Source organism: Mustela nivalis, assembly GCF_964662115.1.
Source record: "Mustela nivalis genome assembly, chromosome: 6".
In the NCBI taxonomy this organism is placed as follows: domain Eukaryota; kingdom Metazoa; phylum Chordata; class Mammalia; order Carnivora; family Mustelidae; genus Mustela; species Mustela nivalis.
This window is the reverse complement of record NC_139025.1, coordinates 63342103-63357515: the sequence shown is the minus strand read 5'-3', so window position 1 is coordinate 63357515 and position 15413 is coordinate 63342103. Positions and strand designations below refer to the sequence as shown.

The window sequence follows — 15413 nt, the reverse complement described above, 5'->3', positions numbered from 1 at the left end:
ACTCCTTCTGACATAAGTCGTTTTGCTTTGTATACATGCAAGTGTGTTAGCAAACAAACACAATCTCCTTTGCTTCATGTGTGTTAAAGAGGCATGTGGGGTAAAGGCAGAAGCATTTCCTTGACACCCTGAATAGGAAGAAAGCTCTGTGGGCAAGTAGTATGTACTGGTCGTTCTCACTAAGACTCAGTGGCCAACCGCAATGAAAGGAGAAGGTGGGCGAAGCATCTGAGAGCCATAGTGAGCGGTAAACCCAGTTGTTTATCCCAAGATCATTTAGCACCAGGTTCCCAGTTCCATCAGAATAATTGATTTTCCCATAAATGTATATCGCCGCTTTGTATGGAGCTAAGGCAATGAAGCAGTGTAGCCTCTAAGCATTTGAAATGAACAAAAAAAAAACCAATATAAAGATTTCAATATTGTAAATGTAGGACCCAGAAGAGGTGCAATTACTTGAAAAAGATTTCAAAAACAGTCCTCCGCATTGCTGATTTCTGGAACTAAACTCTACTTTCTATTATGAGTCCATCATATTTATAGCTTAATGTGGGTCTAGTAAAAATTAATTATTAATTATGTAAATGATAAATAAAGAGAGAATCTAGCTACAGTGATTTCCGGAAATTAACATCAAAGATTTCATGGCCCACACATTTTCCCCAATCAGAATTCCTAAACTGCTATCTTAGCTCAGGCTACCGTAACAAAATATGATTGACTGGGTAGCTTAAGCAACAGACATTTATATTCTTGTAGTTCTGGAGGCTTGAAGTCCAAGATCAAGGTGCCAGCATGGTCAGATTCTGTTAAGGACTTTATTTGTAGCTTGCAAATGGCTACCACCTTGCTGGGTGCTCTCCTGGCCCTTCCCAGGGGCATGCCCAAACAGAAAGAGATAGCTCTCTCTTCCTCTTCTTATAAGGTTATCAGTCCTATTGGATTAGGACCCCATCCCTATGCCCTCATTTAATCCTAATTATCTCCTAAAAGCCCAGTCCCCAGATGCAGTCACCTTGGGAGTTAGGGTATCAACATACACATTTTTGGGGGGCTATAATTCAGACCATGGCAACCATATTTGTGACAACCAAGTTCCTTTCGGTACAAATGTTTTTAATTCCTTTTCCCTAGAGATACCAATAAATCTCTCCTGAAATGAAACTCCTATGAATGCATCAGATTAATATCTGAGGTCTCTGAATGGTCTTTTAATATGCTAAATTCATTATAGTGTTCTTTAATCACTGTTACTACCCCTGACACAAACTCCTTACCTAAAGGAACACACGTGCAATGCTTTTATTATATTCTTTAAAGGAGACTCTTTTTTAAAGTTACCCACTGCTCAGTTAAACAGTCAGGTTTGGTCATAATCAGCCATAAGAGAAATAACAGTGTGGGTCTACATTGTTGTTGAGGATAACAGGATAAAGTCATCTTTACCGAGGATAAAGTCATCTTACATAAAATAGTATACTTCTACATAAAATAGTACATGATATGCCAGAAGGAGAAGGAGAAAAGCCCTAAGTCTCAATGAAAAACCATGGTACAGGAAAGGAGTTCATTGTGTAGGCCAGGCCGGTGGCCCATGAGTGTGTGTGCTCAAGGCTTGTCCTGGCCATTGCTGCTGGGAGGTGTGTTTCTCCTAGCAAATTTTTTTTTATTTTTTTATTATTTTTATTAACATATAATGTATTATTTTCTCCAGGGGTACAGGTCTGTGAATCATCAGGCTTACAGATTTCATAGCACTCACCATAGCACATACCTTCTTCAGTGTCCATAACCCAATTTTTTTTATTAACCGTGGGGTCCCTTCTCTCCTTTGAGCCATTAGTCCTTCCTCCAACACATGAGAATTTCCTTGAGGTCTAGCAGTCTCTTGGCTATACTTTCACAAGTTCCAAAAAGATAAAACTATGAGCTGATGGATGTGTTTGTTAACTAGATGGGAGGAATCTCCTGTGCATGTGTAGCAAATCATCACAATACTGTATACTTTAAATATCTCACAATTTCATTTGTCGATTATACGTCAGTAATGCTGTAAAAAATGCTGATGAAATATAAATTTCATCAATCCATGCCTTTTCTAAATCAAAGACAACACGTGACAGGCGTGGAGCTCAGTGAAAACAGACAGGGATCCCCATCCCCTACCACAGTATATCCTCAGCTAGAAACTCCCTTTGTCCTGAAGCCTTTTGTTTTATAGAGTTAATTTCCAACTCTGCTCATTTGCTTAGTCTCAGATCCCACAGACGATTTTTCTTTAAGAAAGCAGCTTGTGGAGGTGCCTGGGTGGCTCAGTCAGTTAGGCAACTGTCTTCAGCTTGGGTGGTGATCTCCTGGGATCGAGTCCCACGTTGGGGTCCCTGCTCTGTGGGAAGCCTGCTTCTCCCTCTCCCACTCTCCCTGCTTGTGCATGCTCTCTCTTTCTGTCAAATAAATAAAAATAAAATCTTAAGAAAGGAAAGGAAAGGGACGCCTGGGTGGCTCAGTTGGTTAAGCAGCTGCCTTCGGCTCAGGTCATGATCCGAGCATCCTGGGATCGAGTCCCACGTTGGGCTCCTTGCTCGGCAGGGAGCCTGCTTCTCCCTCTGCCTCTGCCTGCCATTCTGTCTGCCTGTGCTCGCTCTCCCCGCCCCCGCCCCTATAAATAAATAAAATCTTAAAAAAAAAAAAAAAAAAAGAAAGGAAAGGAAAGGAAAGAAGAGAAAAAAGCAAAGGGGAAAAAAAAGAAAAGAAGGAAGTTGGGTCCTTGCCCAGCTTTGTGAAACCTCAGCTGGTACAGGCCCAGGGCTTAGTGGGCACTCAATAATTGTTTTCTGAATGCATCACACTTAAATATAGGAATATGAGAATTGCTTATGTGGAAAGAAATGCTGAAGGAAGCACAGATTTTGAGCACCTTTACCGGCATGTGAAACAACTAAAGTACCCAGCAGGTAGTCTGAGCATCAGGAGGCAAAAGAGGGATCCTTCTTTTTTAGCTCTACCACATACTGATGAGTGACAGTGAGCCATGTCCTTAATGGCTCTGGGCTTCAGCTTCCTTATCCATAAGGTAGGATTAAATAATACCCATCTAGGGGCACTGGGCGGCACGGTCAGTTAAGCACCTGACTCTTGGTTGTGGCTCACATCATGATGTCAGGGTCCTAGGAATGATCCCTGTGCTGGGTGCTGTGCTCAGTGGGAAGTCTGCTTGAGGATCCTCTCTCTCGCTCTGCCCCCTCTCAAATAAATACATCAATTAAAAAAACATTTATGGTCCAATCTCTATACTGTTTTGTATAATGCAGACAACTGGAATTACACCTGGAACTTTGTGTGAGACCAAGCTCCATGAGTACCCAAAGTAAAGAAGAGATGTTTTTTTGCTTCTCAGGACTAGTACAATGTCCTATTTATAGTACTGCCGCTGGCAGGGGAATTCTTCCTTTAACCTGAGATAGAACTCTAAATTAAAAGGGAAAGATGTGCAATAAGGAATGAGCTCCCGGATTCTGAAGAGCCTACATTTTGGTAAATTTGTATACCCCATGTACAAAAAGGAGACATTTTAGTATGCCAGTGATTATCTGTGCCTTAGCATAACTAGAGGGACTCTCCTCCTTCAAGTGACAGGAGCTCGGGAGCAGCACATGGGCTGCTCACACCAACGCCCCGTGGAGTGCCAGTCTCCCAGGACAGGCCACAGACCACGTGGGGTCAGCTTGTGCACTCTCCTGCCCGGGACCAGGGGCTCAGAGACACAGACACATGCGACTCCACCCAGTGCCACACCCTGTCTTTATACCGGAGCCTGTTGTCCATTTGGCTATATGTTCACATCAAGAAATCTACCTGCCTCAAGGCTGGATGTAAGGCTTGAACTAGCATCCCAGAGAAAAAAGGACAGCACTTTGATACACAGCTTCTACAAAATGGAATTTTAATGAGCAGAAGCAAAACCCGATCTCCTCGCTCAGAAAGCAAATGTCTTTGTTCTTTTCATGTTTTAACATTTCACTAGCTCAACATCTCTCCTTTTATTCTGGTAACTCTCCACTAAGAACTAAGAGAGGCCGTCTGTGCCTCTCTGCCCTGTTTTCTCACCTAAGATGTTTAGATTTATGTGTTTTAGGAAACTCTTAGGAGAGGTGTTGTGAGGCACCAAGGTCTGTTGTTCCGGAATCCTTTTTTAGTGAGAAAACACTCAGATGCGACTGTATGACTCTAATTTGGTTGTGATGGGGGAACACGTGGCTTTGGGTACATGATAATGACATGAATCCGTGCGAGCCCTTGTGTTATTGACTCGTGGAGATGGGGAGGGGGCAAAGGAAGAGACATGGGAGCCAGAAAGCTCTGGAAGATTCCTCAGAGTTAAAGCCCAAACCTTTGATGTTTGCTTTCATCCTCTTTAAGAAAATATACTTGCCTTAGATTCCTACCTCTAAAAATAAAGCTTTTGTTTCTGCACAGTGCTTGATTGTTAAAACTCAGATTGCAAAGACAAAATTCGGGAAACTTTTTCTTCCCCATAAACAGATACATGTGGGCACTTCTGGGCCTCGTCCCAGGCTCCTTGAAGTTGCTGGGAGTCCACATGTGTGTGCGTGAGCAGTCCAGCATCACCTCCTGAGTGCAATCAGAGGGCAATATGGCATTTTAATGAGCTCTGTCAAAGTGTTCTTGTATCCAAAGGCCAGAAAATATTTAAGAAACATTTTTGTCTTTCTAACTCTTTTATCTTCTGCCAAAAGAGAGTGGAAAGATAGGTATTGAAGCCCTGTCCTCACTCTTGAGGCCAGGCTTCTTCTGTGCTTGGCTGATTTGCTCAATTTCTTTCATGATGATGGAGGCCTGGTTCCAAGAGCAGACTCCCCCGTTTCCAATGCTAACCCATTGCTCAGAGAGCAGAAGAAGTATTCTCATACAGCCTCTCCTTATGAACAGAAAAGATGTCTCCACAGTTACAAAATACTCTTATCTAACGGCTTGCAAGCCTTATGCTGACATCCACGTTCTGTTCCTGCTCTAACAGGATTTTGTCTTAACAATGAACAACGCTGGGTTTGGGGAGAAAGTTGAGTGTGCCAGAGACTGTCCTCTCTCAGGGCTGGGTATTTTCTGCACAGTCTAAGCCTGAATCAGAAGAACATCACAGATGCACAGTGCATTGGACACGGAGCACACGCTTGCATTTAAATCACGTGTATCTTACTTTTTTACTGATGTAATTGTGAAATATGTTCCTTTTGCATTCATAATTAGGGGGTGGAACAGATGGTGAAGGCTTAGTTTAAAATAATCTGTCATTAAAATAACCTAGCCTACTGGTAATTCTTCACTCTAACTGGAGTGAGGTCATAGGAAAAGAGTTTGGGGTGATTTTTTTTTTCTGTCTTCTGCATTGGAATGTGAAAGAAAGAACCGCTAATCTCGGAGTGGTTATATACGTGAGAATTACCCCTCGAAGGGCACCATAGTAGGATTTTGCTTTGTGAGATCTGGCTGCAGTGGAATATGCAGGAAAAAGAAAAAAAAAGCAGAGACAAAACTACTTTGACAAATATAAATCCATTTAGTACAATGCATTAAACATTAGTGTACCTTCGATCATGAAGCTATAGTTAGTTTCATACCTTGCAAGGAAATAACCTCATCATTTGACAAATACTGTTAGAGGCCTTCAGCTTTTGGGGTTAAGAAACTGTGCCTTATACTTTATATGTTACACTGATGTCAGGGGATATAAATTATAATTACAGGCATTACTATTCAGAGATGCTGTAGCTCCTGACTTCTGCATCCAAGCCTCCCTCCTGTATGTGTGTACCTCATAGACTTACCAGGATGTGACAAAGGAAATCTCCTATCAGCCCTGTCAGTATGGCTAAGAACTGGTTTTAGTAATAAGAAAACTGTCTTGATAAATCAGATAGTAGCATGCCTTTAAAATGTCTGTTTTACTGTTTCTTCTAAGATTTTGTTCTCCATCTGCTTTGAGGAAAGCAGATAGATTTCAGCATGGCTTTATAATAAATCTTCTCAAGGAGGGACTAGCATTAACATTTGTGTAGATTCTTTTTCATCTTAATCCAACCTTAGTTAATAATCAGAAAATTCTACATAGTGAGTAAGGAGATGTAATTAACCCTTTGACCCCAGAATCTTAATTGGCGCCTGTTGAAAACAGTGGGCAGTTAAAAAAAAAAAAAATTAAAAAGTAGCCTGCAGTGATTCAAAGAGCTTGGAATGTATGTAGTAGCTATCTTGAATTGAATTTTTAAAAATTCCGCAGAACTTTCAGATTAATCACATTTGTTTCCCAAGACTAGCGTTCCTGTGTTCCCATAAAAGGTTCTCCTGTCTTCCATCTCTCTCTGTCTCTCTAATCTGACTTCCTTCCTCCTGCCACCTTTTAAGATAGAGACACACACATGAAACCACTATCAATGCTACTCTTAAGATTTCCCTAAGCAGCAGAGCAGAACTAACTATGGATGGGGATGACCCTCAATCAGAAGGCGATGGCAGTGGCAAAGGCTGAAGGGCAGCCTCGCCAGTCTGCTGCTGACCCAAGTTCATATTCCATTTCCGTATTTGAAACATAATCAGATCTGAGTTTTGGACATTCATTTCACACTGTAGATACAATTGACATGATAAATATAAAGGTAAGAAATAAGTCTCACCAGGGTTTTTGAGTTTAGTTTAGTTTTTGTTTTTTGGTTTGGGGGGATATTTTAGTTTTGGAGGATTGGGTTTTTTTTTTTTTTTTTAATACATCTGTGATGACAAACAACTAATCTGACGAGTTGTGTTCTTCCCACACCAAATTGGCTGTTATTTTTAATTGAATTGACTGGACGCTTTGTGTCATGTAGACATAGACTCATTTTAATCTCACCAGGAAATTGGAACATGTGTTGGAGCCTCTGCTTTGCCAAACAAAACTGGCCAGTTCTTAGATCGCTGCTGCTTAATAGCATCAGATGTTTAGCCTCCAGAAATTTTTTTTTTTCCTTGCTATCATGCCCAAACATCCTCTACTGTTTTAGTAAATACATGAGATATGAACCTAATGTTACAAAATTGTGATTGCTTTCAGTGAAAACATAAAGGATGTATGTGACTGGCAAATGGCCCGCACTTAGTATTTTGGAGAACTACAAAAGAATCTAGTCTGATTCTGGTCTTGCAAATGTTAAGAGATATCCCAGGCTGTGTTAGACATCTGTGATGTCAGCATCTGCAAATACTCTAATAGCTTCATGACCAGGACTCTTGGGGAAGATAATTTCCACCCCTCTTAGACATTCTAGCATATGTGATCTAAGGGAAGGAGCTTTGGGCTTGGCGGTAGAACTGGACTTACTAAGTCTGGTCTGAGCAATTGTTAGGTGTTGGCCAGATGAAGATGACTAAGACATTGCCCACTGTTGAGAAATGCAGTCTCCTTGGGATTTGAATAAGCCAGTCAGGACCATCCAGTGTCATAAATGCTTGAACAGTATCATCAGGGTGTAGCAGATTTAATCCTAGCTTTGCCACCCACTGACTGTATGATCGGGTCCAAGCACTGAACCTCTCTGTGCCTCAGTTTCCTCACCTGTAAAATGAGTGTTTAGAGGACAAGGGGTTATCTCTCTGCCAAGTCCATCAGTCCTTTCTTCTCTCAGTCAGCCTTGTGGTTTTCCTGTGTTCCCATAAAAGGTTCTCCTGTCTTCCATCTCTCTCTGTCTCTCTAATCTGACAACAGCACTGTAAGGTGTGAGAAGATGGCTCTCATAGTTCTCTTTCTGTGTATGCCAGGGCATGGCCATTGGGTTGAGTGGAAAACCTGTCCATGGGGAAGGGTTAAAGGAGTGGGAGGGAGGGTCTTAATCTTTGTGAGTCAGCCTCAGGAGATCTCTTAGGTGAGGTAAAGACAAGTGGAAACAGATCCTTCCCAAACTTCCACAAAAGAAACATCTGTCCCTTTGCACTGTTTCAAAGCGAGAGTCCACTCTTCCACACTCCATGCTTGAAAGGTTGGCTCTCACCAGGCTCCAGAGTGGGTGGCAGTGTGGTCAAAGGGAAGGAGCCCACTAAGCAGTGTTTTGTTCCTTGTCCCATAGCTGATTCCAGGAGAGAGATTACGTGGCAAGGTGACAAGTCAACCTCTTGTGGGAGTGACCTGTGAACTCTCTCATCATCCCACTTCCTGTCTGTCTCCTGACAGTGGAATTCTGTCATCTGAACAATCATTCAAAATCAAGTGACAATTTTTAAGTCATAGGCTGCCTCTTAGTAAGCAAAGTTGCACTTCAGAAATGCTATGACCATTTCTTTCCATTAATTTACACAATCAGAGAACCTTTTTTTTAGTGGAGGCAGTCTTGTCATTAATTCTGACCATCACAGTTCCAATCCTGACTCCATCACTAACTAGGGAGGGGCACGGCCTGCCTTCACTAAGCCTCAGTTGTCTATAAAATGTAGATCATAATATAATTACCTCAAATGATACTTGTGAAAATTAAAAGAGATAACACATACAAACTGCTTAGCATATATTGCTTAATAAATGGACGATATCCTGACCAAAAGCTTGTATATCATGTAATTTGTAATGTAATCATGTAATGTGACTTTGGAAATGTTTTCAGAACCTACCTAATCAGAGAAGGAGATTGGGGGCTACCCACAGTCTCTGACCAGTGGGCTCTAAAAATGGGTGAGGAAGCATGGAAGCCAAATGTCATGTGTGTGTGTGTGTGTGTGTAATGGAATCCAAAAGTATATATTCCCATGTACATACATAAATATAATACATAAATATATATATTTCATACATATGTTTAGAGCTCCAAAATATGTTCAGTATTTTAAGTAACTGAAATTATTGCTGGGCTTTGAGACGGTCCATGTTTCTACCTGAATGTCACATGCTACTTTCATCTTTCCATATTTAAGCATTAGGTCATTGAGTGTTGCCACATGCTCTGTTCCCAGTGTGCGTTTCCTATTTTTCCAAAACTCACAGCCTTTGGAAAAACCACTACCCTTGGAAACTTCTTTTTGTTTCAAGCAGTACTTGGGCCACTTACCTGGTTCAAGATAAATTACACAAAGTGAAGCAAAAGACATAAAGAGGATGGAGGGTAGAAAATGCACTTGGATTGCAAGAATTTGAAACAAATGTTCTCTCCATTGAGTGGTACATTGCAGTTGGGAGTCCGTGATGATCGGCACCACTTGTCAAACTGACAACGTAACCCCCCATATAAAAAGTGGACAAAGGTTTCAGGAGTTAGAGATGATGCATAGCTTCCTTCTCTGCCCACCCCCTTCCTTTTGTTTCCATTTCAGGAGCTGTAATAGACTCTAGATCTATCACAATAAAACTTAAGCGTAGAGTTTTGCAAAAAAGGATTACAGTTTGTAAGGTTTCAGCCTATAATCATTCACCCATAATGTATTGACTTTTCCTATTTGTTCTACCACAATAGGCACTGGGAGTGAGAAGGGTGTAATCCTTTATTAATTAGCAAATTATTGATGTCCACAGTAGTTCAAGTGGTGATTTTACTTGCTCTTCATAGAGGGACCCGTTTTTTTTCCTTCTCGTTTCTTTACAGTTTCCGTTCCTGTTCAGCTATTTAATGGAGAATCTGGCTGATTTTATCTTTTAAACTACTGAATCCAAATAAATAAATAAATAAATAAAGGCAACAGTTCATAAAATCATCCTGACCTGATTTTGTACATGAATATAATGTATCTTGATCAGAATGACAGAGACACAGGCAGATCCTGAATTAAGGAAAGCTCCTAGTCTTTTTCAGACCTTTTGTTTGTTCATTTACAGGGCAATGGTAGAATACCTAGGGACTTTTGTTAACCATGAAGAAAAACAGGGTCTTAAATTCAGTATGTGTTGCTTTGTGTCACATGCCCTATTAATTAAATCTCCATCATATGTTTATTAACTTAATTATATATTTATTTTTTCCGCAGTCCCTGGATGGCTTTGTATTTGCACTAAATCAAGAAGGAAAATTTTTGTACATTTCTGAAACCGTCTCCATCTACCTAGGCCTCTCACAAGTAAGTAAAATGACAATTTAGATTCTTGGCGGGGATTGTGAAGGCTCCTTCTGCCTTGTGCTTTTCCCTCTCCAATAGATATTCTGTTTAGCATGAATTATCAAATTTATTCTTTAATGCCTCTACTTGGCACTTCTTACAAAGTCAGTGGGAAAATTCTGTCCGTTCGAAACGTTCGGAACAAACTTGTGCTCCAAAACTTTAGCTCCCCCTCCCCCCAAGGATCATTATTAATTTATTGAGAACAAATGAAGTTTCTTTCCTCCGTTGTTTTGAACTTTGAAACCTCTGTGCCCGGTAGGAGAGGGACACACTAATGGTGCTTCCCTTGTGTCCTATTACTGGATGTTTATGGAGTACCCTGCATTATCCTGGGAGCTGACACAATGACAGGGAGTCATTTGGAGTCAAGAAATGCTGAAAGAGACCATTAAAATGTGTTGCAGGGAAGGTTCCAGCAAGGATATATTTTGCTGCCTTTGCAAATGCTTCCTAATGCTGAAAGACAATTTCATAAAATAAGATAGCCTTTCATGATGTGTGGTTTAATTACTTGCACGTGTCTGTCAGAGGTTGAAAAGAAAAGAAGATGGAGGCAGCTGGGGCAAGGAACAAGATCCTAGATGTTATTTCCTGATATTCCCCCTGGAACACACAAATTTTACTTCCGTCGGATTCAGGGACACGGGCTGCATCTACAGAGTGCCAAAATCCCCTGAAGAAAAGTTTTCAATTCCACTAATTATCCAGATGTGGTGTTCTTTTTTTTCCCCCATAAAAATGCTGAGCATCTGGATATCTGCGCCCATACAGGTGATTGACGGAGTTTGACCCTTTTCATCTGGTGGTTTGGCATAAGGAGAACACAGCCTTGGTGGGAGGGATTTTGTATGTTTATGATGATCTGCCAAGTTGGATAATCTACTTCTCATTCAGTTGTCCCTTGGAGCTAAAGATGGAGATAAGATTTGTCTCTCTCCTCTTAAGCAAGACCCACCCCAGACTCACTGCTTCCGAAAGTTGGCACCCCTCTAAGGAGGCATCCAGCATGGCTGGAACATTTTGGCTATTAGTGAGCTTGCTGGGTAAGAGCTAAATCAAGAAAGACATTGGGAAATAATAAAGAAAGATATTTGGCATTTGAGGCGGGTTGGACGAGGAGGAGAAATGTTGCCAAATTTGATTATTTACTGTTGAGAATCTAAGCAAGGGTCCATTAACTCTTCCTTGAAGAACACGCAAGCTACTGGCTATAGTTTATAGAGAAATTCTATTGCATGTGGGTTTTAGCAAACCAAATGATAGAAACAGGGCTATGGTTAACTCGTCAGTATTCTTTCATCTTGTTGAAATCTCTGGTTTTGTCGTAGCCTTTCGTAGATCTTAATCCTTGTCTTAATCTGTTTGGGACGGGGTTTTTGAGAATCTCCAGTTTGGAAATGGGCGCACCGCCATGTTCGTTCGCACTGCTCAGAACTGGAAACACCACTGTTTGTTGTTCTGCAATGCCCATATTCGTCTGTTTTACGCAGAATATCCAACAAAGTTTAATAAGCCAGTGAAGAAGAAGGATGAATAATTAGTTTAAGCAGGTAAATGCTAATTAGGGAACTCCTGAAAAGCATCCATTATATACTAGCTCAAAACACATTTTACAGCCCTGGTTAGTGGTGTAATCCAAATTCTGTCAAGGCAACTGCATTTTCTGTAATTGAGATGTGTATGTTTGCTTTGCATAACAGATGGCTCTGTATGCTTAGACTGATAGCTAGGAAAATAATAATTGCATTATTCTGGCCAAAAGAATATTAGCTCTTGGGTTTTGGCCATTTCAGTCAGTCCTCCTGCCAGCACAGCATATGCACATATATGGATTGGATTTTCAAGGAAATTGATGCATCTGGAATAGTGTGGCCATCTGAAATATCATCTGTTCAAGAAAAATTTGGCTTTAACCCTGTGCTGGTTTCTCCTTAAAAGCAGTATATTTCACTGCTTTTCTACTGTAACATTAAGTCAATCTTTTTCTAAAATCTGAGACAAATAATTGAGGTTCCTGCAGAATAAAGCAGCTGTGTAGACATGGAACAGTAGTTGGCACCTTCTGGGCAGTCATTCCCTGCTATTTTATGTGATGGGTTTTAAAGTGTGTATCAATAGTCAGCATCTTGCCTTGCCTGGGAGCAAACTCTGGCCCCAGTGTCTCTCACTCTCCATGGTACATGTGTTCAGTGTCCCCAGCAAGGGTGGGGCATGCAGGTAGAATCTATGAGGTACAGAGAGCTTCATTTGGAAGTGATGAAGGCTAAGTCACAAGGAAGTGATTTGCATATGCCAATGTAGGTGTTCAGCATTCAAAACCAAAGTTTATGAGTACTTCTGGGTTAACACGAAAATAATCCAACTAAGGGTATGGGATGTTTTTAAATACCTAAAGAATGAGAAGGAAAAAAAAAATCTATGCCAATACTCTGGGAAAAAATTTCCAACCCAGTAAATGTTATGTTCTAAGTCCTAATAGGATCCTTGACATTCAACCCTTTTCAAATTTCTTCAGTGTCCTCTGGCACTTGTGGGGGTACAGGGTCCTCACATAACACAGGGGGATGTGTTATGTAAAATGTGCTCAAAGTAATTTAATTAAGTACATGCTTAATCTTTTACACACACACTCTTAATTGAATGCAAACCAAACACTCTCTATGTGTCCTACAACTTTGGCTCAGAAGTTATTCCATCAAATTCTAGACGGAGATAAGGAGTCTATGAAATTATGGTCCCTCGGTTCCTTCTTAAATAGTTTTGTTAAATAAAGACAAAGCATAACTCATATCATCAAAGACTTACCCAGCGAAACTGTTGAGGAATATTGTGAGCACGTCAGCTTGTTAGAGCGTAGTTATATCTGCCTTTGTAACTCTCAAAATATTCCTTCCTCAGTTTTATTTTCCTTCAACATGTAAATAAATATGGTGGCTTTAAAGTGGCTTATGTTCAGGAAAGAATTAGGATGATATTTTGACTTGTGAGAAAACTAAGTAGAGAAACTTCTACTGAGCTCCGTTGGCATGGTGTGAATACAGAGACAGTCAGAGCGGATTTCTTCTCTACCCTCTGTTGAGTGTAACAGCTTCTGGTGTCCAGTCCGTGCATGTGGCGGTGATTCTCCCTGAAGTATTTTCATATTGTCATGATGATGGGAGGGAAGGGATCTGTGATGAGGTTCAAACCGCCTTGGGCAGCCCTTTTGACTTTGCCGGAGATATATATTTCATTCAACATCCAAGATGGGGTTTCAGGTTATAGAAATATGCACTGTTGGCTTGCTTCCCTAGCTAAAGATGATTCCCAACTACTCACTGTGAAGACATCTTAAAGAAAGAGCCCCAGATAGCTATACTGAGTTTGATTTGTGTGGGGATTAAATGCCTTCTTATATGTGGTGATAACATTCAGAGCTGCTAAAAACTAACTCTACTTTGTAGCTATCATGGAATAAGCATAAGTGGAAATGAAGAAAGAAAACAGTGTATTGCCTAGAACTGAAAATGTAATAATGATACATAGTAGGATTTTAAGAAACCTCTTCCAGGGTGTAAGGGACATAATCACCAAAGGATCCAAAAGAGACTTTTTATGATAAATAAAAAAAGTTTCTAGTTTGATATAGGACTTAGAGAAATATTCATTCATTGGCTTATACCCTCCTGTTTCCACAAATGCATAGAATAAATGCATAAATAAAAAATAATTGCATGCAAAAAAATTAAAAACAGATAATTGCACCATATAGCCACGGTATAAGGAAAGAAAAGGTAAAATTAAGTCATTTTTTACCGCATAGTAGGCAAACACAATAGTGGCTCTAAAAAAGGATATAAGTAGTCTGATAAAGCCTCACATTTAGCAGTGAGCTCCCTGGTAACCAAAGCAAAGAGGGAAATACAGCCATTCTTCAAAAAATAAGGAAGCATTGCTTCTTAAGGAAAGCAAAGTTTTTCTGGGGCTGTAGTATAAAAATAAATCTCAAATATAATCTCTGTAGAGGTCAATATATGGATTATGACATATGGATTTCACATTCAGAGCAAAGCTGTATTGACCATGTAACCAAGATGAACGAACATATTGCAAATCTCATAAGCAGACAGGAGACTCTTCCCCCTCCCCAGATGTTAGTATGCTAAAGATCATTCTGCAAGTCATTTTCTGACATCCAGGCCTCATAATAGCTTTGACTAGTTTGATGGTTTATATGCTTGTATAAATCAGCTTTCCCTCATCCATACACAAACCCTGCATTTTCTCTTAACTACTGATGAGAAGTTTAACAGTACAGTTGCCGTGGCAGAGGACATGGGTCTCAGTTAAACAGAGGATGAAAAAGGACTTGTAGTTTTTGAAAACATTTTTCTTTGAAAGTGGGATGAGAAATGATGATTTTGATACACACCTGTGCCAGCAAAATGTTTTCAATTTAACATAGAGTCTTATTTAAAATAAAATGGGATCTAGAGCAAACTGGGAAATTAACAGATTTTTACACTGTGATATCATTAGAAAATACCCTGCAGCCAGCTAACCACTCTCTTGAGATGCTTCCTAATCTCGCCCCAACCGCCTCCAGTGCCAGCTTGCCCGACACTTCTCACCCAGTCCCCATCCTGGTGGAAGATACATCCTTGTTGTCATAAGCCCTCCGGAAAGTAGCCACAGACAAGCTTACAAATTGGCTTGTTTCAAGGCAGCTTGCTGAAAGGGGCAGGGTGGTCGTAGACAGAAGGGCTAATAAAAGGTGAAAGTGAAAAGGGGTAAATGATTGTTTTGAATTTAGTCTTTTTTTTTTTTTTTTTTTTTTTGGCCCTGCAGATACATTTACCACCAACTCCTTTCCCCATCCGGTTGTTGTTCATCCCTATACTCTAGATTTCTCTGCATTTGTTATATAGAATGGCAAATAAAATTACAGCTACAGCACACAAGTACAAGGTCAAATAAATGACAGAGCTCAGTCTATTTGTGAAGCTATTCTGAAAGGGAACCATGGTGCCAAATGTGGTTTATTTGAATAATAAAGAAGAATTAGATTCCCCTGATAACTTGGCCGAGGGCCAATAAATCACTGGAGGTTAAAGATGCTTTGCAACTGCCATGTCTTTCTTTTGCTTTTCCAAAGTGCACCCTCAACTCCTCCGTTCTCCCTTTTTCAATGCAAATCAAGTTGAGGTTAGTATGTGGTTAATATTCTCGCTTCCATGTTTAAAAAAGACATATATATATGTATATATTGCTTTAGTAGGATGAAAAAAGGAAGACACAGTTTT

General features: G+C 40.3%; 1 protein-coding gene across 16 annotated transcripts in view; it reads left to right on the top strand.

The window, feature by feature from the left end:
* NPAS3 (neuronal PAS domain protein 3) overlaps positions 1-15413 on the top strand; it is an 845929-nt gene that overhangs the window by 597416 nt on the left and 233100 nt on the right. For all 16 annotated transcript variants that reach the window (XM_082737849.1, XM_082737862.1, XM_082737861.1 and 13 more), the window contains one exon: positions 10000-10089. In XM_082737849.1, the coding sequence (XP_082593975.1) occupies positions 10000-10089 (90 nt within the window). The remainder of the gene's footprint in view (positions 1-9999; positions 10090-15413) is intronic.